General features: G+C 35.0%; 1 protein-coding gene and 2 pseudogenes across 3 annotated transcripts; 1 reads left to right on the top strand and 2 right to left on the bottom strand.

Moving 5' to 3' along the window:
* Positions 1 to 2,225: 2,225 nt before the first annotated feature.
* Positions 2,226 to 6,593, top strand: LOC146902318 (translocase of chloroplast 90, chloroplastic-like; annotated as a pseudogene). The gene is made up of 3 exons (XR_015021067.1): positions 2,226 to 2,536; positions 2,807 to 2,953; positions 4,280 to 6,593. The product of XR_015021067.1 is annotated as a translocase of chloroplast 90, chloroplastic-like (transcript).
* Positions 6,594 to 9,875: 3,282 nt separating this feature from the next.
* LOC146902317 (uncharacterized) lies at positions 9,876 to 11,104 on the bottom strand. Its single transcript, XM_085735213.1, has one exon. It carries the CDS (start codon positions 11,054 to 11,056, stop codon positions 9,983 to 9,985), a length of 1,074 nt encoding a protein of 357 aa, XP_085591339.1. The 5' UTR covers positions 11,057 to 11,104; the 3' UTR covers positions 9,876 to 9,982.
* A 3,250-nt stretch (positions 11,105 to 14,354) lies between these two features.
* LOC146902316 (protein PHYTOCHROME-DEPENDENT LATE-FLOWERING-like) lies at positions 14,355 to 22,731 on the bottom strand (annotated as a pseudogene). Its single transcript, XR_015023244.1, has 9 exons — positions 22,717 to 22,731; positions 22,558 to 22,656; positions 22,207 to 22,476; positions 22,013 to 22,111; positions 20,592 to 21,932; positions 19,697 to 19,914; positions 19,466 to 19,614; positions 15,182 to 15,220; positions 14,355 to 15,093 (listed from the first exon to the last, which is right to left on the bottom strand). The product of XR_015023244.1 is annotated as a protein PHYTOCHROME-DEPENDENT LATE-FLOWERING-like (transcript).

The following is a 22,731-nucleotide window of genomic DNA, read 5'->3' as shown; positions in this document are numbered from 1 at the left end:
CCAAATCCCAACATTGTGTGAAAAAAGGTTAAAAATCCAAGGAAATTAAAGAATTAAAACATTTCACTGTGCATTCCCTCAGCAACTGCACTAGAGGACTAACATTAACAAAGTTTAGATGAACCAAGTAGCCACAAAGGCAGCGACTGCAAGAGTAGCTGAGACACCAAGGTGCACTCCTGCGCTTTCCATTGGTGCTGGTGGAATTGCAGCAACATCTTCAGCTACACTCTCCGCAAAACCACATTTAGCAAAAGCCAGTATTGTCATAATGAAGATTGTGAAAACTATGGCGATCATACAGGTCTCCATTTTTGTGTGTCAGCTCTCACTCGATGAAGAACTTGTCTGTAAATAGTTGAGATGAAAACGATAGTGGAAGGAACAATGTTACTCCTTTTTTATAGCTGAGATTTGAGACAAGTAAGCAAATATGAGCTGTAATTTGTTACATGTAGCTTTAATAGTAAACATAATGATTTGAGAGTGTTGGGGTTATAATAATGTTGTCTCTCCCTCATTTAAACTTTTTGAGGTTCTGCTCTGTATAACGGTGCTCAGTACATAGTAATGTGAATGAAGCATCATTTGAATCATAGTAAGCATGGCAATTAGATTAGAGTATTGTCAATTATGCCAAAACAATAAAAGTATGATAAAGCGACTATAATAAATTCAAAAGTAATGCTACCCGTGCTAGTATTGAGGCCAAAACTGTAAGCAGCTTGGTATTTATTTTATATGTAGCCTTTACTGAGCTTTATATATATATATATATATATATATATCGTGTTAAGTTAACGCAAACAGTTATTTTGGTCTCCGAATCTAAATGTGTGAGGTGTTGTCACTATAGTTCTTAAATTTATCAAAATTGCAAATGCATCATACCGCTTCTTTTACGAACAATTTTAATGTGTTCACTTGTTTAGTCCCTTTTCCAAGTGATTTTTAGAGGCAACAAGAAGCTATGCTATTTTTTAAATAATGTTTGTGGTTCAAATTTGAGGATGAGTCTTTGGCGCAACAATAATGTTTCTCCCTTGTGATCTAGAAGTCATGAGTTCGAAATTTGGAAATTTTCTCTCTATTTGTAGGGCAAGACTTCATACATCTACCATCCCCATACTTTACCTGGTGGAAGCCATGTGCCTTGAGCTTTCCTTTTTTCAATGACGGATTTGAGGACGACCATTTGAAGCACTAATAAAGTTGCTCCCTTGTGATCGAAAGCCCCATGTTCAAAATACGGAAATATCCTCTCTGCTTGTATGGTAAGGTTGTGTACATTTAATATCCTTAGATTTTATCTAGTGGAAGCCTTGTGCGCGAGCTTTCCTATTTCTAGTGTTGGACTTGAGGACAAGCCATTGACGTGTAACTATAAGGCACTTCCTTGTGTTATGGAAGCCAAAAGTTCAACGTATGAAATAGCCTCTTTGCAATGCTTACCCGATAAAAACCGCATACATCTATCCATAACAAATTCTACCAAGTGGTAACCCATGCCCTAAGCTTTCTTATTTTTAGTGTCGAATTTGAGGGCGAACATTTGACACAACAATAAGGTTGTAGCCTTACGATCTAAAGATAACGAGTTCAAATTGCACATTTTATAGATGTCGTTATCATATTGTTGAAGCATCAACTTATCCAACAAGTATAAGTTCAAACGTTGAAATATTTTTGTCAATGAAAAATCTCAAAAAACTCGACTTAAGTATAATGCAAGAAGAGTAGGGTGTTTTCTAAATTGTTATCCTTGACTCCTTTGTGAATTTCATCATGTGAACTATGATTGTTCTTTCAAATCGGTAATAGATAGTATGAATATGAATGGAATAACATCAAATGACTCGTGGCCCAATGGATAAGGCGCCTCGGTACGGAACCCGAGAGATTACGGGTTCGATCCCAGCGAAGTCGACATTCTTTTTTTCATATTTTTTGATCGGTATAATGTAATAATAATAACATATGTAGCATTAATTCGCCTATTGAATATCAACAAGTCGGGATGGCCGAGTGGTCTAAGGCGCCGAGACTCAAGTTCTGGTCTTCGAAAGAGGGCGTGGGTTCAAATCCACTTATGAGGGATACAGAATCTCTTCACCGTGGGTGGGACATACCATAACCCTAACCTAAAATAGCGCCTATTTTTGTTTGTTTTAATCTCCAACCTAAAATAAAATTAAAATAAAAGAAATGAAATAATGAATTAGAGTAAGTCAAGGTTTGTATTGTATCGTGTTCTCTCCTTCGTTGGTCTCTTTCCGTCTTATCTATCTATCTATCCCTCCAATCCATATAGATAATCTCTATCCTACGCATTTTCGTTTTCTTCCTTCTCGAATCCTATCTCTCTCCGTATCTCTTTCTCCTATTCATTGTGTTTTGGGCCATTACATGTTCCTTTCTCCCAAATTAGGGTTCCCCATAAATATGCTTCTTGGGATTTGGATTATTTGACTCTCCCAAATTACTCCTGTTTTCCTCCTGCTTCATGCCTAATCATCAATGTCTGCGCCTATGTTAGGTGAACTACTTGCTTTTCTACTTTTCTATTTTTATTGTAAATTCTTAGTTTTTATTCCTCTAATTCGTTTCGTTCGCTGATTTTCATGTTCCTTAGTTACACTCATACTTATCAATTAATGAATTGATTGAAATGGTTATGTATTGAGTCCTTTTTATAAATGAAAATTCTTGTGGTTTAATTCTAGTAGTATATCTTTGGAGATGTCGTGTTCACTTCAAGAAAAACCTCAAATTGTTTTTAATGGTTTTTTCTTTTCATGTGTTGCAGTAGGTAGGATGAAAGGTTTTAGAGATTGGGTTTTCTCCCAGCTATTGTCCAATTCATTGATCTCGCCAACGCCGTTATCAGGCAGTAATACTTTATATCTTGAAGACCGTCCAAGTGAAGATCTTAATGAGCCAAGGTACAACCCTGGTTTTACCATTTCTGCATAATTACTTAAAATGCATTCTAATGTCTTATGCCCTGCTGATATATAGTTCTCTAGTAAAAAGCAACTTCTTTCAGCTTAATATGTTTCTTCATAGGCCACCATTTGAGATTAGTTGTCAAGTATTGCAATGCTTAGGCCTTGTTCTTGGAAGGGATATAAAAATCATTTTTAAATTATTAATTTTAGTTGGTTTAATGTTGTAAGCTAAGGTTATTTTTTTATGATTATCTATGTACTAGTATATTTTAGCATTTTAGGTAGGATTCAACAATCCATGTTACAATCTTTCACCCCCTCCCAATTATAAGTAGAGCCTTGCTGTTTATAAAATGTTGGTTATAGGAAAAGCAAAACTCCTCATAAAGAGTATGTTTGTTTGAAGGCATGCAATAATTCCCGGAATACTGACCTTGAAGATGTAACATTTTTCATGTTTGGTTCAAGTTCTGAAACATTATTGCTTATTATTATCAATTCATAGTAATGTATTTGTAAATAACCTATATTTTTCCCTAACTTCCCGTGGGAATAGAAACTTATTTCAAAATTCAGCCATCGATTACTTTTAACTTCCACCTTATTCTACCACATTTTTTTAATTCTATTTTTTTGTATATTTGGCTAAATAAAGTTTAAAGGAGAAGGAAGAATAGAGAAAAGTGAGAAACAGAGAGAAGAAATGAACATGTGGCTGTGTTGTGATGCAGAGAAGGGAAGAGATGAAGTTGAGTTGTTGAGTTCAACCCAGCTGTGTTGCGATGAAGAGAAGGAAGAGATGAAGCTGTGTTGTTGATGTCAATCGCTCAATCAGGAAGGGAGTTAGAGTTGAGGCTGCATTGAATGAATGGATGAAGAGAAGGGAGATGAGGCTGTGTTGTTGAGAAAGGTTTAGGGTTTCTTAATATTATTACAAAATCAATCAACCCTTCAAATGAATTAAAATTAATGGCAAATATCAGCCGCACCAATCGCTTTTCATTTTTGCACCGCTCCAACGTGGCTGGGAGTGGTGGCTGCGTTTTTTCTGCGCCGCACCGCTATAGCAGCCACCACCAGCTGCTATTGATAACAGCGAAGCATTCCTAGGAATATGATCCTATTCCTTTGAACAAATGCCACAAAAGTAAAGAGGTTTTCTGATGTTGATCAAAGTTTTATTTTCCAGCTAAAGCGTTGATAGTTTCCATGCCTAAGAATCAATTCTGAATCAATGTTTGCATCAATATTATTTGTGTGATTAAAATGTCTTTCACCTGCACAATTTAGACAGAACTCATACATGTGCTGTTTGTTTTCAGCTCACACAGATTCTGTAGCATTGCCGATTCCGTCTGGCACATCAAACTCTTCTGCCAACCAGAGTAATCAGAGCAGTTCTACCTTGCAGCAAGCTTCAGATGCAGAAATTTATCAATCTCAACATAGTGGAAATGGAAGACGGAAGGATACTTTGGCAAAGGTTGAGGATCTCCAAGTTAAATTTTTCCGCCTTCTCCAGCGGCTTGGCCAGTCAAAAGAAAACCTCTTGGTCGCAAAGGTTCTTTATCGGATGCACCTGGCAACTTTGATTCGTGCTGAGGAAACGGATCTGCAAAGAGTTAACCTTAGTAGCAGTGGAGCCCGAGAAATAGCAAACCAACATGAGGCAGCTGGTATGCCTCAATTGGACTTCTCCTGCAGAATACTTGTCCTTGGTAAAACAGGAGTTGGAAAAAGTGCCACTATAAACTCTATATTTGATCAAGAAAAAGCCACGACTAATGCTTTTCAACCTGCTACCGATTGCATCCAAGAAATTGTGGGAACTGTCAACGGGCTTAACATAACGTTTATTGATACCCCTGGTTTCCTGCCTTCCTCTACCAATAATGTGAAGAGAAATAAGAGGATCATGCTTTCTGTGAAGAGATTCATTAGAAAGTCACCTCCAGACATCGTTTTATACTTTGAACGGCTTGATCTGATCAATTCTGGTTATAGTGACTTCCCACTTTTGAAACTCATAACCGAGGTATTTGGTGTGGCAATCTGGTTCAACACTATCTTAGTCATGACTCATTCATCCTCATCTATTCCAGAAGGACCTAACGGATATACTGTTAATTATGATTCGTATACTTCTCAATGTACTAACGTAATACAGCAGTATATACATCAGGCAATGTTAGATTCAAGGCTAGAAAACCCTGCACTTTTTGTTGAGAACCATCCTCAGTGCCCTAGAAATATTTTGGGGAGAAAATCCTTCCTAATGGACAGGTTTGGAGATCTCAACTCTTGTTATTTTGCATTTGTACCAAAGTTCTAGGTGACGTAAATTCCCTCCTTAAGTTTCAGAATGGTGTGGAATTAGGACCGACAAACAGTGCCCGAGTTCCTTCTCTGCCCCATCTCCTTTCGTCCCTGTTACGCCATCGCTCTGTATCCAATCAAAGTGGAATTGATGATGAAATTGAGGAAATATTACTTTCAGACAAAGAAGAAGGAAATGAGTATGATCAACTTCCATCCATACGAATCCTGACAAAATCCCAATTTGAAAAGTTGTCCAAGTCGCAAAAAGAAGATTATCTGGATGAATTGGAATACAGGGAGACCCTTTACTTAAAGAAACAAATGAAAGAAGAGTACCGTAGACGCAAGGAGAAGTTACTTTTAGAAAGAGCAAAAGTTTTCTAATAGTGATAATTCTGATGATCAACAGGGTCCTCCAGAACCTGTTCAGTTACCAGATATGGCTGTTCCTCTAAGTTTTGATTCAGATTGCGCTATACATAGATACCGCTGCCTTGTTGATAATGACCAATTACTTGTGAGACCTGTTCTTGATCCCCAAGGATGGGATCACGATGTGGGTTTTGATGGTATAAACTTGGAGACAACTACCGAAGTAAAGAAGAATGTATATGCCTCTGTTGTGGGACAAATGCATAAGAATAAGCAGGATTTCAATATTCAATCTGAGTGTGCTGCAGCCTATGTCAATCCGATGGGTCCTAGTTACTCTATCGGTGTTGACGTTCAATCTGTTGGTGGTAAAGATATGGTTTGTACCGTTCATAGCAACACAAAATTGAAAAACATAAAGCACAACATTGCTGACTGTGGTGTTTCTTTGACATCTTTCGGAAAGAAATACTACGTGGGTGCAAAACTTGAGGGATACTTTGCTAATCGGAAAGAGATTAAAATTTGTGATTAATGCTGGCCGTATGAAAGGTCAGGGACAAGTGGCGCACGGTGGAAGTTTTGAAGCTTGTTTACGAGGGGAAGATTATCCCATCAGAAATGACAACTTAAGCCTGACAATGACAGTCCTCTCTTTCAATAAAGAGAGACGGTGTTGAGTGGTAATTTACAATCTGAGTTCAGGTTGAGTCGAAGCCTGAAAGCAACTGTTAAGTGCTAATCTAAATAGTCGCAAAATGGGGCAAATATGTATTAAGACTAGTAGTTCTGAGCATTTACAAATTGCCTTGGTTGCAGTTTTCTCAATTTTGAAGGTTCTGTTACATAGAAAGGAAATCTAGAACATGGTAAAGAAAAGTCCTCGAAAGATATTAGGTTCTGTTTGTTTAGTGAGACTCATCTATTTTGATCAGGGAAAAGATGAAATTTGGTGAAGCATTCTGCAAGGATGCAGAGATATGGACCATTTTCCGTTTCAGAGGGAAAACGAAATTAAGAATCAGATTTTTTGAAGAGTTAAATTATTTTTATTTAGCTATACTTCAGATTCCAGTTTTTGGAAGTCTCTTTAGTTTAGGCTGGCGTGAACTTGTAACCTGTTGTGCATTGTTGTTCAATAATCAGTATTTGGGTGCTTCCCCAATCTTAGATGTTCATTTGTAGTAAATAAAATCGTAATTGTATATTAAAGCACAGAAACTTTGGGTTTTTTTCTTCTGTGATCTGTTCAAATATAATAAGTTAGTAGTATATGAACTTATCGGTTCAACAGGAATTATTGCAAAGCTGAAAGTGTTAAATGAAAGTGCAAATGGTTGCTGATTATGGCGTTTCAATCTGCGGTTTGGCTTTTACTGTGTTCACCTTGCGGCATGTAAATTAACTTCTTACTACTGGTTAACTGAATCACAATAGTATTAATTAAAGTAGCTTTATTTTTTATTTTTTTTAGGGAATTAAAGTAGCTTTATTAACACATATTGAAATAAACACGGTGAGAAGGAATGTGGTGACTCGGGGGTTCGAATCCATATTCCGGGGACATAATCAAACTTGTTTCAATTCGACTTAACTTAGGAACTTTGTTTGGGAGTTTGGAGGGGAGGGGAGGACTTTGGGGGTTGGAAATATATAGAAAAATGGACAAAAATTTCACATTTTTAAAAGAACAGTTTTTAGAGAATGATAAACTAATACTTATGATTAATATACTTTTAATTTTAAGAATATAATAACAACATAGATTGGATTTGAAAAATTCATATAAACCCTTCGTAACGCCTCCATAACCCTCCCGTGCAATTTTTGAGTTCCCCAAATGAGGGGGATTTTTTATTATGAATAAAAAATATATTTTTGTTTATATTGGTGGCCGGAGGGTGTAAGTCATAAGATTCATAAATCAAAGGAGTCTAAGAATATATAATTCGAGTGTAACATATTTGTTTTCAAATATGCAACTCAATGCTATGGGTTGAGATGCTAAGGAAGTCTTAAGAAGGAGGTTCAAGGTTCTATATCTCTGATGCTAACCAAAATTTCTCATCTTCCTAATAAACTATCCACTAAAAAAAATAAAAATAGTCAATATTTAACAAATTTAATCTTCGGCTTAAGTTTAGCTCATTTGTTTTATGAGTCAAGTTAAACAAGTTAATCATTAAATTGAATTTTAAACTAATTGAGTTTGTTTGGTTCATCGTCAACTTTGAATAATAAAGCAACGGAAGAGACAGTGAACGCAGTTCTTGAACCGTGCTCTACGATCATGATATTGAAATTTTGAAGTAAATAGATGTAACTTCTGTGTAAGTTTCCATTTATTTTATTTTTTAATTTATGTAAGTTTCCACCTTCCCCATAATACAAACTTTGGCACGCAACTATGAAACTTTGACATGGCCCAGCAGTGGGGTATGACTATGACCAATGTTCTCATTGTGAAACGGGAAATGAGATTGAGATGACAAAGGCCAGTTGGGTAGGGTAGAAATTGTCTCCCATCCATGTTTTAGTTGGATTGTAGGTCATTATAGTATTGGTCCATGCTAACCTTTGTTTAAATAAATCAAATTACCTGCTTAAATTTGTTTATTGTTAATAAGTGGAGTATATGCTGATGTGCCAACACTTATGCTTTAAACCTCTAGCTATATGCCACATGTTGAACGTACGTTTCCTCTAGTTAGCTAGTTATTTTCATTCTTCCATTTTTAATTCTGAAAAAGATAGTTTGTCATACACCCAATAGAAAAGAGTATTAAGAATGGAAGAAAAGAAAAAATGATGAAGAACAATAATAAAAAACGGGTGGCATTCATGGCGGATCTGGACTCAAAATATTAATGGGGCAACTTTTTTTGTCAAATAATTAAATAATATTGTATTTAATAAAAAGTTATATTAAAAATAGTTGTAGCAACCAAAATTACAAAGAAAATAATCTATTTTCCATTTGTTGAAAATGAACTAAAAATTATATCATTACTAATTGTTCTAGGAACATCTCTTTATATCTAAGTTACAAGAGATGAATCAAATGCTCTAGCATGATACCCGTGCATACGGGCGGGTGAAGCGCGTTGCGCTCTTTTTTTAAAGCGAGTCGCAATTGCGTAAAAACTATAAAAATATAGACATATGTACAAATTGTACAAAAATTTATTTCCGTATTAAATATGAGTAAAAATATAGAGACGTATATAAATAAAAAAAATATAACCGATCCTCATGTAAATATATAAGTTAAAATATAGACGAAAACTTGTATAAATTAAAAAAATAGGTCATCTTATTAATATACGAGTAAAAATATATACACATGTATAAATTACAAAAAAATATGTCTTCGTATTAATATATAAGTAAAAATATGAACACATGTATAAACATAAAAAAATTAAGTTTGTATTAATATACGAATACAATTATACAATGAACCAATAAAAATTAAATAAAGAAAAAAGGGGGATCTAGGCTGGTGTGTGCAGCACTTGCCATGTGCGCTGAAAGAGCCCACATGGTGGCATTTCACATGGGAAAGTTAAATCCTTTCCATGAAAAAACTATAATTATGTTAGAGACGTATGAAGCATTTTGTTTTGTTTATTTTGTTAAATAACTCCACATCCCCACTCTCCACCACACAAATGGCACATTCCATTCACGATTCCCTCTAAAATCCCGATTCCTCCGGATCTACCCTCATCTCAGCTGACTTGACTTTTGACTTATTCCCAATTATTTCATTCACACTTTAGACAAAATTTATACAGCATTATTTCATTTGCAACCTACGTGAAACAAACGAAAAACAAGAAACTCACACGAAGTTAGCCCATATCAATCAATAATGCATTAATTTCTTGACCTTCAGCATGAGAAAATATAACTCTTTCCATTCCCTACTACACTTTTTTAAGTATTGTTAGCTTTAAGTATGTGTTTGTTAACACGGTGGGATACCCACCAAACCGAGTTTTGACCAACTCTACAAATCCAAGCTTCTTTATTTTCATGTTTTGTCTGCTTCGGGACGTGATATTTTAAACTGCAACGTCCATCAAAACACACCATTAGTCTTTTAGATATGGTTTGGATTTTTGTCTATAGTTAAAAAATTGCTTGCTTAACTAAATTGATTAGTATCAACTAACATCGAATTAGAAAAAATTGATAACATGACTCTTCTAATCTCAAAGATTAGTCTCATAGTCGAACTACAAAGCTTAATTTTTTTTGTATAATTAAGTATTAATTACATTTGCAAATCTACTAATTCACACCACAAAACTTAAGTAACAAAGTAACAATATATCTAGCTATGGAGAAGTACCCCACAAAACTTCAGCAACAATGGTAGCAGCTTCAGCATCAGAAACACAAGCTTCTCTAACCCTAACTAATATTTCACCCTTAAAACTCCTCTTCTCTCTTTGTCTTAACCCTTCCCCAACGTCCAATTGCACCGCAAATCTCGCTACACAGCTCGCAAATTCACTCTCCATTCTCTGCAACTCAACAAATTTCTCAACAACACCTTCCTTCAACATGCCTTCAACAGCTTCCTTCCTTCCGAAATATCCAATTTCAAGAACACACTCCATCGCTAATAAGCTCAATTTCATATCCTGAGAATTCAACAACGATATGATTTTCGGTATTTCACCGTTTGATTCAATTTCATCCACGATTGGTGATCTAATTAATCTAATTAAAGAACGTAGAACTTCAATTGAACGAACAGAACCAATATCAACCAAAGCTCGAATAGTTGGACCCATACAAACTTCACCGACGAATACATCTTTGTTGAAACGAATCAATGCCGAGATCGCGATACCGGCATGTTCGCGAATTCGGTGAGAACATTTCGGATCAAAGAGAAGCGATTCTAGCAAAGAAAAGAGTTTGAGATTGAGAACGAGTTGTTGTAACTCGCGGTTGAAGCCTTGTGAGACTCTGTCAGAGAACCGAGTTAAAAGAAGAAGCAACTCGTCTTCGTTTTCGTTGTTGTTGCCGGAAACGAGACAGGAGAGGGTAGTGATGGTTTCACGGTCGATCCATGATTGGAGTTCGGATTCGATAGCGGCGGCTGTTTTGGTGATGGAGTGAGATGAAAGGGGACGAGTTATGAACGATTTGAGACTCGGTTTAGAGCTTTGGAGCGAGTTGACTAGGGATTTGAGGTGGGTGAGGTGGTGAGAGATGTTTGAATTAGTTGGAAGAATTGTGTGGAGTTGGAAAAGTGCTTTTATGGAAGATGAATTGGAATCTGAGAAGTGATTATGGTGATTTTGGATGTTTTGAGAAGCTTGTTTAAGTGCTTCAAGAACTTGAAGAAGTTGAGTGATTGGGATTTTGTTGTTGTTGAGATTTAAGTCTTCTTCTTCCATTTTTATTATAGATAGATAGGTTCCTTCAGCAACTACAACTATTTCTATGTTTCCTGCTTTATTTATAGAACTATATATATAAGCCAATTCCATGTGCTGCTTCCACGGAATAATCCAATATTCCTCCAATCTAATCTTAACTTACACTATACACTTGTTTATCTAGATAATAACATGTCTTTTTTGTTGGTTGCATGGATAATATCATTTCTAATGTTTATTCATAAAAAATATGTCTAATGTTGATTGGTGATAAAAAAAATTACATTGTCAACTTTCTTTTTAAGGAAAATTACATTGTCAACTTATCATGCATAAATCACTTTTCTATTACTTTAAAGTTTATAGTTGAAATTTAGATAGAAAAAAATTATTTTTTATTGTTTCAATGTGTTCACAATTTTTAAGATAATGTTTCCATTTTAAATTTCTTAACAAATACCCTTTTTTTTTAATTTTGAATTTGCATCAAGTTTGAAGCATGAAGCAAGTATAACTTAAATTTGCTTGGTTGTGTTCATAATCTTAATTTCACCTAAATTCCGTTTAATCTCTTCTAATGATGTTTTGTTTTATATACTCTCATTATAAAGTTAAATGACAGAAATAATGATGATTTTTAATTGGTTTAGTCAACAACAAAAACAACTACAAGTCTACAACTACGTGTTTTCTTTGTGGAACTCTAGTCCAAAATTACCTCACGCAACCCATGTGACCTTCAGAAAAATAGCACTCCAAATTGAGTAATGGTGTCTTGGTCGTCACGCATTTCTATTTTAATGTTCAGCAATTTTGAATAGTTATTTATGACTTCAAATAGTTGTCCTTTTATCTGTAAAAAAAGATGTCAAATGCATTTTGGGTCTTTGATGAAGTTTGTATTAAATTAATCCTTTTTAGTTTCAAATTGATTTTAATGTTGATAAAAGTGAACAAGTTTGTCCTTTAATTTATAATTTTGTAACAAATTTTGTTAAAAAATGCTTAGATGACTATTAACATTGAGGTTGAAGATTAAAAAGTGTTTATGATATTAAACATGATTACTTATATACATTTGTTTTATTGTTTTCCAATTCAATACTAATTTTACAAGTAAATATTTTATCACTAATATTATAAATCAATTAATTGAATGGCTTTGATTCAAACCAAAATAATAATACACCTATGAACCATAGTTACGAGAGCGGTAAATTTGATCCTACCAACTTAACAATAAACGTCCATGTAAATACTTTTTAACTGAGTTTGATGGAAAGAGAGTAACAATGCATGTATTTTATGACACAAAGGACCAGATGGACACTTTTACTTACATAAAACATCAATATAAAACTAAAAACGTAAAGGATTAATCCGGTACAACCGTAAAACTTAAACACCTTATGATACTTTTGGCCTAAAAAAATAGGTGTCTTTTATCTTTTTATAGGATGTGTCACCTATCTCGAAATGGTCACATGACAATATCATATAGGAAAATGTTAACCAGAGTCTTTGGGCGTAGTTAAGGAAGTAAATATAGTAGCGCTTTGTATTGGAAGTTGTGTAATTAATTTCTCAAAAGTCAAAAAAGTGTTACTTTTAATTCAAATTTTCCTTTTTAGATTTCTTAACCAAAGGTGCGGGGCACCGGTTAACAAGACCCATAAATAATAGTTGTTTCTGTATGAACTCACGAGGCATGCCATCTGAGTAGAGGGTGTATTCTTTACACCAAGTGTTGAATCTTTCATGGCTGCTGGTATGCTCTTCTCCAAAAGGACCTGCAAAAGGCACAAAGTCAGATAATGTGCTAGCAAGTAGAAAATGAGTAAGTAACGTGAGAATTGGGTGATCATACTTGCTGGGAAGATCAGCTATTTATAGTGTTGCTATCATTACTCTAGAGTTTGTTTCAAGAGAGGTAATGATACCGAGTTGGATTAATCATGTGTATAAGTCTTTCTTTGATCGAATTTGTCTTCACTTTACCTTTTATGACTTCGAGTGTGAGGTGATGCAGTGGTTGGTTGGGTGTTCCTCCCTCTCAACTCCATCCTAATAGTTGGACTTCCATCAGGTGTTTTGAGGTGTTATGTGCACATTCAAAAGTATTTTTCACAACAACTATGTTCTTTTGTTTTTATCAACTGAGTTCGGAAAGAAGGTTAGTATTTGTTCTCGAAGTGGTCAATCAAATCAGAGTCCTTTTGACCCGCTTGAGTCCAAGTTTCCAAAAATCTTTATGAATTTTTTTTAAAGTAATATGTATTCCTATTGATTCATTTCCTTTTCACAACGTTGTGGGTGAACTGAAGTTTCCCTTTAATTCATACTGAAACCCTATGGATATAAAAGGTGTAAATGGGTGTCGTTACCTCTAAATAACTCAATGCATGGTTAAATTTTTGAAAAATCTTAGTGACATCCTCAAATGTGAAAGTGATCTCTCCGGTTTGAAGAAATAGTTCAATAAATGCCATCGAGTCATTTATGATGTTTCCGAACTGGTATTCAATTCTGATGTATTGTTTTTCTCTTTGTAGATAAGATGACACCAAAGATCAATTATATGTATTGATGTTCACTAGACTATTGACTTATTTTTTAATCAAGGTGAACTTCAAGTTAGATTCGAAGTCTGTAGTGGATAGCATGAAAATCAATCAGAAAAAAAGTTTAATATGGAGCTATTTAAGATACAAATACATTATAATGCTTTACTAGTTTTCTCACAGATCTTGCCCGCTTAGTCATTCATGTGCATACAATCGAAATTCGGGATTTTGGTGTATAGTATGTCAACTTATAGTCAAAGCCTTTTTAGTTAAAAAACCAGGCCTAAAGATTCTATTTATGAACATTTCTGAAAGCATCATAAGCTAACTCAACCTCAGTTTGTTCATTAACAAGTTATGATTATATATGTTTTAAATTGAACACAAGCATTCACTGCAATTGATACCTGTGCTACAAAGTTTAAAACTTAACTAAACATATAATCATTCAAGAGATAACTAAAAATTGAACATGTGAGCAAAGTTACTGAACTACTTGTGTACATTACTAGTATGATCTAAAGATATAGTTCTCTCTACAAAGTAAAAATAACCCGTGCTAAGCTTTGAACTAAATATCCCGAAAATTCCTGTGATGATCAACGAGGGTAGGGGAAAATTAAAAAAGCAATATACAACTGACACAATATATGTGATTCCTTCTTGAGTTGGTTCTAGATCACCATGAACTAATTCCCCTAACAAATGCTTTATTTATGTGTATATAATCAAGTCATTTCATCCACTTACTTTGAACTTTCTACTAGGCTGGGCAGTTTCACTGTGCATTGTTGACAGAATTGCTCTTACTAACACCTTGCATGTCCATAGGGGAATTGGTTATGCTACCAGCAGACCCTAGTGCCTGAGAGCTCAACTGAGGACTTGCTGGACAAGCTTCAGGGTTACCAGTACTCATGCCAATGAATTGCTCCTCATTTGTTGTGGACTCATCGGAGTTCGTTGGCTCATCTGCCGAGGGCTTGCTTGCTGATGTGTTTGTTGGCTCAACAATGGAACTCCCATGGTAGAGCCGTGGTGGTGAAACAAGTGATTACCTAATGGCATGTTTGAATTCTGTCCAACCCCGTTTAAATGCAACAGCTGATCTGCATTGAGCAAAGATCTCTGGAACTGTGGATTTGGCTGTTGAAGGAGCGAGTGTTGATTTTGTTGAAGCTGATGCTGCTGCTGAACAGCTTGTTGTTGTGAGTCTAGTCGATGTGGTCTTTGAGCCACTGAGACACCAGAGAAAAATGATTGGGACATCTGCAAGGCCCGAGGGTTTTCAACCGAGACACCAGAGAGAATTTCAGACATATGTAAGGCCTGAGGGTTTTCAATTAAGACACCAGGGAGAAATTCTTGGGACATCTGCAAGGCCAGAGGGCTTTCAGGAATTGGTTCTCCATATTGCTCCAATGGAAGGTTCACAAGGTTTGGTCTTAGTTGGATTCTGTCATCTTCCTTAACATATCCTTCACGTTCAATCTACAAGAGGCAGATATTTTACTATTGAGAGAACAATTTGGCAAAGATTTATCCTTCATATGTTTCATTCTCGGAAAGAGTAACATACCTGTGAACTGTACTGGTCAGCAAGTAAATCCGCAAAAGGCTGTCCACAAATGGTTACATAAATCAGTGCAATAAAAAATTGCAGAAACTCCTTTCAATTATATATTTAAAGACAAGAAATTCAAATATGTGTGCTACAATGGCTTTGATAGTTCATGGTCAACAATGACCGATACACCACCATGTTAATGCTGAGACAATAGGAAATGATAAATACAAAAACCGTATATCCAAAATAAAAGTGGGAATAAATTATGTCTTTTAACAAAAAATGGATGTTGAGGAAGTGAAAGTAAATATTATGGCCAAAATGTGTTGGTGATTTCCAAAATAATGGAATCACTTTAGAACCAAAAGTTGTAACTCTTCATGGGAATCATTCATATACATTGGAACATTATTATTTATTGATAGATAATGAACCATGACATTGATTCAAGTGTATATGGTTATAACATTTGGCAAAAGGGTGCTTAATGAACCAAAACATTGATTCAAGTGTATGTGATCATAACCTTTGGCATAGGGGTGCTTAATGAATCATAGCATTGATTCAAGTCAAAGGGGTGTCTTCTCTCATGTGAAGAGTCATATAATGCACTATAAATGCTTGGCATTTGGGCATTAGTTGGACACAAGAGAAAGAACAAAAACACACAAAAAAGAACAACAACATAATTCTCCATCATTCTCTTACTCTAAATCATCCATCAATTCTCTAATGCATGAGTGAATTCTTTGGAACCATAAATACGTAAAATCTTGTTAGGAGATACGCTTGGTGTGGTTGTGCAATACACGTCAAGGAACTCATAGTATCCTGAAGGGGATTCGCCGGTCATTCCTTATTGCATCCAATATATAGTTATTGGTGGGGGCGAATCGAACCTAAAGGTTAGTATGGCAACCCCATACGCTTTGAGTTTGCATGCATAACCATTAATCTTTTCGGTTTCAAGTACAGCGGCATCTTCCCAACAATCAAGATATACAACAAATCTTTGGAATTTATGTGCACACTTCATCATAGTCATCTTCATCATCTTCTTGGTCAAGTTATTGCGCGGAGACCCCCAACACAAGTTCCAACAATCTTTAGGTTCGATTTATGATTTACTTGTGATTAATGTACGCCATTTTGGGAGAGATGAAAGCTTATATTTTCATCCATGACTACGGTGAACGGTAAACAAATTCCTTTTATGAATATATGTTATGGAAATTTATGGATAAATATTTCATATGTGACGTGTTTGTGTTAAATTTACATGTGGTTGTAGATAATATATGCATGATAAATTTTGATATGTATGAAATTTATCGTTTGAAATTTGTTTGATGTTAATTTGAACATGAGATAATGTGCATATAAGTGATTACCTATTATGAAATATTTGGTGTTCTAAATGCATGTGTATAGTATCAAAGTAAATATGAACATGTTAGATTTAACATGTGGTGACATATATATACATGATTTAGAAATTGTTCAAGTATATGAATTTTGATGTGTATAGTAATATGTTAAGAATGTTTAAACACTATTTTATTTATGAAAGTAGTGTAGATAAATTGTCAAAATATCAAGTGGTTGCTTTAATGACTTTGTGTAAGAAATTGTTATCATTAACAACCCAGAAATTGTTATCATTAATATTGTGTTGATATTATATGTACATGATAATATGAAAAGTAATTGTTAATTTCTTGTTTATCATGATATTAAAATAATTTGGGTATGTTTTGAATTATTGTAAGTTGATATATGTTCATGGAAGAAAGTCATAGAAAATATTAATGATTTTGGTTCATTGTTTATTCTTCTATGTCATTGTTTATTGAAATTTAGTATTGAACATATTTAAACATAAACTTGAATTTAACACAATGAATTTATGATATATGTATTAGTTATATGATAACTAAAATCAAAATGATTGTGTTATATTTAATTTTATGTGGAGTATATGACTTACATGTTTAATCCCATCTTATGAAGTTTGGATATGACATTCTTTTATGATCAATTTTTATTTTGCTATGTATGTTTAATGCATTCAATGTATGATATATCTTGGCTAGATATAAAAGAAAAGTTGAAGTTCAAATTGAAATGCATGTTAAATATTGTTATAGCAAAGGTGTAATGACATAAAAGTTTGTGCATTATTACAATATACTCAATTGACAAAAGTGTGTCATGGTTTGATGATAGTTGGTGAATACTATCAAGAGTATATAAGTTGATCCATAGACATAGCTATGAGAATACAAAATCTATGTGAAGAATTGAATATTCAATGTTTATAAAAATTAAAAGAAAATCTTGCAATTATTTGACGAAATGATTGACAAGGAATGATGTCTTTGGAAATGATGTTGAATACATTGAAGACATTATTAGGGATGTGGTACAAACCCAAATCTAATTGATTACCAATGGTGGAAACTCAACCCACACTTGAGTAGCATCAAGTCTTGGGTTCAATGGTGAAAGTACACTATTAGAGTAATTGAAGTACTTGACAATAGATAACATCCCAAGGGGCAAAAGTACTTGGACCATAAGAAGAAAAAGGGTAGGATGAGGTTTTCCTCTTAATGGACATATAGCATATATTTGCTGGAATGCATACTTATGGGGCATTTCCGATATAGTCTACCTATGTGAGAATGAAGTTTGGCCGCTTCACGGAGTTCAAGGGTTTGACTCTTAAATTCTCATGAAAAGGGATATATGACACAAGGCCTTCTTAATGTGTCATCTTACAAGTCTCTTTATCAATGGTACCGAGATTCTATGTGTAAGTTATGCACACTTGTTCTAATGAATAGTTGGTTCAAAGCTTGCCTACCATACTATTTGGGAATGAGCGAAAACTTAACTTACTAAGTAATGGTTCAAATCGCGAGATACCATTATACGAAGGCATGGAATTTCCGGATTTATGTGATTTAGTATTTTGAAAATGGTGGGGGATTGTTGGTGATTTCCAAAATAATGGAATCACTTTAGAACCAAAAGTTGTAACTCTTCATGGGAATCATTCATATACATTGGAACATTATTATTTATTGATAGATAATGAACCATGACATTGATTCAAGTGTATATGGTTATAACATTTGGCAAAAGGGTGCTTAATGAACCAAAACATTGATTCAAGTGTATGTGATCATAACCTTTGGCATAGGGGTGCTTAATGAATCATAGCATTGATTCAAGTCAAAGGGGTGTCTTCTCTCATGTGAAGAGTCATATAATGCACTATAAATGCTTGGCATTTGGGCATTAGTTGGACACAAGAGAAAGAACAAAAACACACAAAAAAGAACAACAACATAATTCTCCATCATTCTCTTACTCTAAATCATCCATCAATTCTCTAATGCATGAGTGAATTTACGGAACCATAAATACGTAAAATCTTGTTAGGAGATACGCTTGGTGTGGTTGTGCAATACACGTCAAGGAACTCATAGTATCTGAAGGGGATTCGCCGGTCATTCCTTATTGCATCCAATATATAGTTATTGGTGGGGGCGAATCGAACCTAAAGGTTAGTATGGCAACCCCATACGCTTTGAGTTTGCATGCATAACCATTAATCTTTTCGAGTTTCAAGTACGGCGGCATCTTCCCAACAATCAAGATATACAACAAATCTTTGGAATTTATGTGCACACTTCATCATAGTCATCTTCATCATCTTCTTGGTCAAGTTATTGCAAAGAGACCCCCAACACAAGTTCCAACAAAATGTAGATGGGGAAATGAAACGAATGGTAGCAATGATATAAAAGCAAAGGATTCCTCAAGGTGTCAAAGCCACAAGGTCAAGAAGAAAAGCTATGAGAAATATAGATAGCAAATTAATGTTTGGATAACTTAACAGAGGACCACATGGAAAAAGGTACTCCTCCGTTTCAAAATGAGTGTCGCTTTAGGCTTTGGCACACAGATTAAGAAATGGAATGAAATAATCATTGGATATAACGTTTTTACTAAACTGTCCTTACTTTATTAGAAAAAGACATACTTAAAGTTGCATTGAAAATTGTGTGAGAGAAAAGTTTGAGAGGGTAAAGTTGGAAGAAAAAAATTAAAGTTGTATTGGAAATGTAAAGCGACATTCATTTTGAAACAAATTTTTTTTGCTAAAGTGACACTCATTTTGAAACGGAGGGAGTAAATGACAACTCAAACTTTTGCGATCAACTAACTTCAGATGTAAATACTCAATATACATATAACATAAAAAAAAATGTATGCCATGAATCTTACAGTATTCGATAATGTAGGGAGATACTCTTCTGCGCCTATGAAATCACTTTCATCTATGTTTCCATAATGCAAAGCCACTGTGCCACCAGATGGACTTTCAGCCATTATCATCCTAGTTCGGAACCTGGGAACTAAATTAACAACATTTCCTATAGAAGAAAAAAGTGTCAGACATGGAAGAGAAAGAACTATATTGCCAAGAACAAGAGATTGAGCAAAATTGCAACAAACCTTGAACTACACGCTGATTCCAAATGAAGCTTAACACTCTCATTTTGCATTCGTTCATACTACCAACTATAGGTGACTTTGACAAAGAATTAGACTCATCTATCAATCCCTCATTATTAGTTGCATTTGCAAGATGAAATGCCACATGGTGTGGTGCATACGTATTCTGCTTTTCAATGGGTGGATCCGGCTTATTCATCTTGGAGTGAAGTTTATGTCTGATAAAAATCCATAGGTTATATCATTCCAAAAAACAAAGTCCAAAGGTTATATGTAAGAACAGTAAAGTTCTTTTCATGAAATATGAAAACATATTAACCCAACACTTTTGAATCAATAGTGAGAGCAAAAGGCTACAACAACAACAACCAAGCATTATCCCATTAGGTGAGTCAGCTAGATGGATCAGTCATGCCTATAGTTAAACCATTGAAATATAAATCTTTCTAAATGGTTTTAGCCTATCAGTTTTTCTTGGTCTTCCTCTGCCTCCAGAGATTAGGCTGCACTCCATAATCAACTCTCCTACTACAGAACCTACAAAGTTGAGATTCAATCATTTTTTCTACAAAAGGTGCTCCCTAGACCCTAACTCTCTCTAATGCTATCATTCTCCAATCCTATATATCATCTCACCTCGTCAAATATTTCCACTCATCCAATGCTACATTGAGTTTATTTTTGACGTTGAGTTTATTCTTGTGTTGGCTTTCTACCTCCCAACCCAAACTGTCCCATACAACATTTGTCTTATTAAAATGCTAGTCAAAGCCTTCCATCACCGCCATAGAATACTTAAATTTACTTTTTTCTTTTAAAAAATCAATGGAAAATCATAAACATGGGATAACGAAAAATAATATTGAGATGCTGTTTTAATATGTAAGCAGTATACCTCGTTGTCACTATATCAATTTTTGAGAACCTTTCGAACATATTTTGAAGACCTTGCTTAGAAAAAGCTGAGGTTCCAACTGAGGGACTATTTGCATTGAATAGGACATCAGTACTAACACTATCAGGAGAAGCAACTCCACTCATTGATGGGGTCTTGGGAAAGGAATTAGATCCCCGTTTTGCAGCTAGGTGTGCCTGTTGTTGCCTTTCTGTAGAATCATTAGCAATACAAGTCAAAGATGGAGTTCCAACAGCAGCAGTACGTGAAGCCATTGCTGCCTTCTTTTTTTGTAATGCTCCTGATGCATTGTTCACTGAAGATGGTCCAACTGAACCATTAGAAAATTCACCAGATTTTGAAGATAATAGCGAGTGAGGTAATGCCCCACTAGATAACTGAGGACTCTGTATTTGTTTCCTTTTCTGAAGCTGATCCTCCTTTTTGCTTCTTTCTCAATTTGTCGGCCCAGGCTATTCCAGGTTCTCTGTGGGAAATTATGTCTCATGGATGCATGTTGTGGCATTCTTTGTTGAATCCTTAAATTTCTTGCATACATTTCCAACTCACTTTTAACGCGGTTTATCCTTGCACCATCTTTTCTTTCCATTTCAAATTGTTCTACCTTGTCAACTAACCTCATGCCTTGCTGACCAGAAGAAAATTGAATAGCCCCTGTCTCTTGATTTAACCCCCCGTCAAAAACCTGTTGGGGAAACTTCTGAATGCCACCCCCAATATATTGAATACCTCTGGCCATTGCTTGTTGCTGTAATAATCTGTCCTGCCAATTCATATCTGATCCTTGAAGAGCGTCACCATGTGAGCCTATTTTCTGTATTACATCAACACCTGTGGAAGCAGACCTCATTCTTTTGCAATATTCGATAAAGGTGATGATTGTCTATCTGGATTCTCTCTTTTTACATGAAGAGAGACACTCGCATTCAGATTATCCACATATGAATGCATGACATCTTGTACAGCAGAAGCCCCAGATGAGTTTATACCAGAAATTGATTCGTGCTCCTGCAAGCTTTTTGGAGTTCCGACGACCATTGGATATTTTGATTGATGGGGCATCATAGAAAAGCCTGGAGTGGAAGAATATGGTACAATATTCTTAGATCTCATGGAAATGCTTGGATTAAGATTTTGCATTGCTGGATTTTCAAGAGTCTGTTTCCCAATAGCATTTGATGTAGTGATTCTTGACTCACCGAACCTGCTATCTGAGTTCTCTTGCACTCTATCCATGCATTCTTTTTTCCTATGGATTTTATTACTAGAAGTGACAGCCAACTCTGGGATATTTCTCAATCGCTTTCTCTGATAATTGAGCTGAAACACAACCTCAACATCATTAGGATACATACATCACACACAATAAATTCAGTAGGGGAAATCTGACTTGTTTATACCTGTGTTGGAAGTGAACTTTCACACAGTCGATCTAACTTTGGAGTAGGACCTAGATGAAGGTTTGGCTGTAATGCTTTCGGTATCTTTGATTCAACTTCCTGTTATCAATGAGAACATAGTTAAGTGAGATTGATACCCGATAAAATAATAAATTATACGAATTGGTAATTCATGATTGGTGAACTGCACTTACCAATATATCACCATATGTCTGAGACTTGTCAGTAAGAGATGGGATGTTCTTCTTAGATCTCTTGGCAATGCTTGGATTAAGATGTTGCACTGCTGGATTTTTAAGAGTCTGTTTCACAATAGCATTTGATGTAGTGATTCTTGAATCACCCAACCTGCTTTCTGAGTTCTCTTGCACTCTATCTATGTATACTTTTTTCCCATGGATTTTATTACTAGAAGTGACAGCAAACTCTGGGATATTCCTCAATCGCTTTCTCTGCAAATTGAGCTGAAACACAAGTTCAAAATCATTAGGATGCATACATCACACACAATAAATACATCAGGGGAGAATCTAACTTTTGTATACCTTTGTTGGAAGTCGGCTTTCACATAGTCGATCCAACTTTGGAGTAGGATCTAGATGAAGGTTTGGTTGTAATGCGTTCACTATCTTTGATTCAACTTCCTATTATCAATGAGGACATAGTTAAGTGAGATCGATACCCAATAAAATAATAAATTATACAAATTGGTCATTCAT

This window comes from Medicago sativa, chromosome 8, assembly GCF_051527215.1.
Source record: "Medicago sativa cultivar Bolivia chromosome 8, Bolivia_mono, whole genome shotgun sequence".
In the NCBI taxonomy this organism is placed as follows: domain Eukaryota; kingdom Viridiplantae; phylum Streptophyta; class Magnoliopsida; order Fabales; family Fabaceae; genus Medicago; species Medicago sativa.
This window is presented reverse-complemented; position numbering and strand designations above follow the sequence as displayed.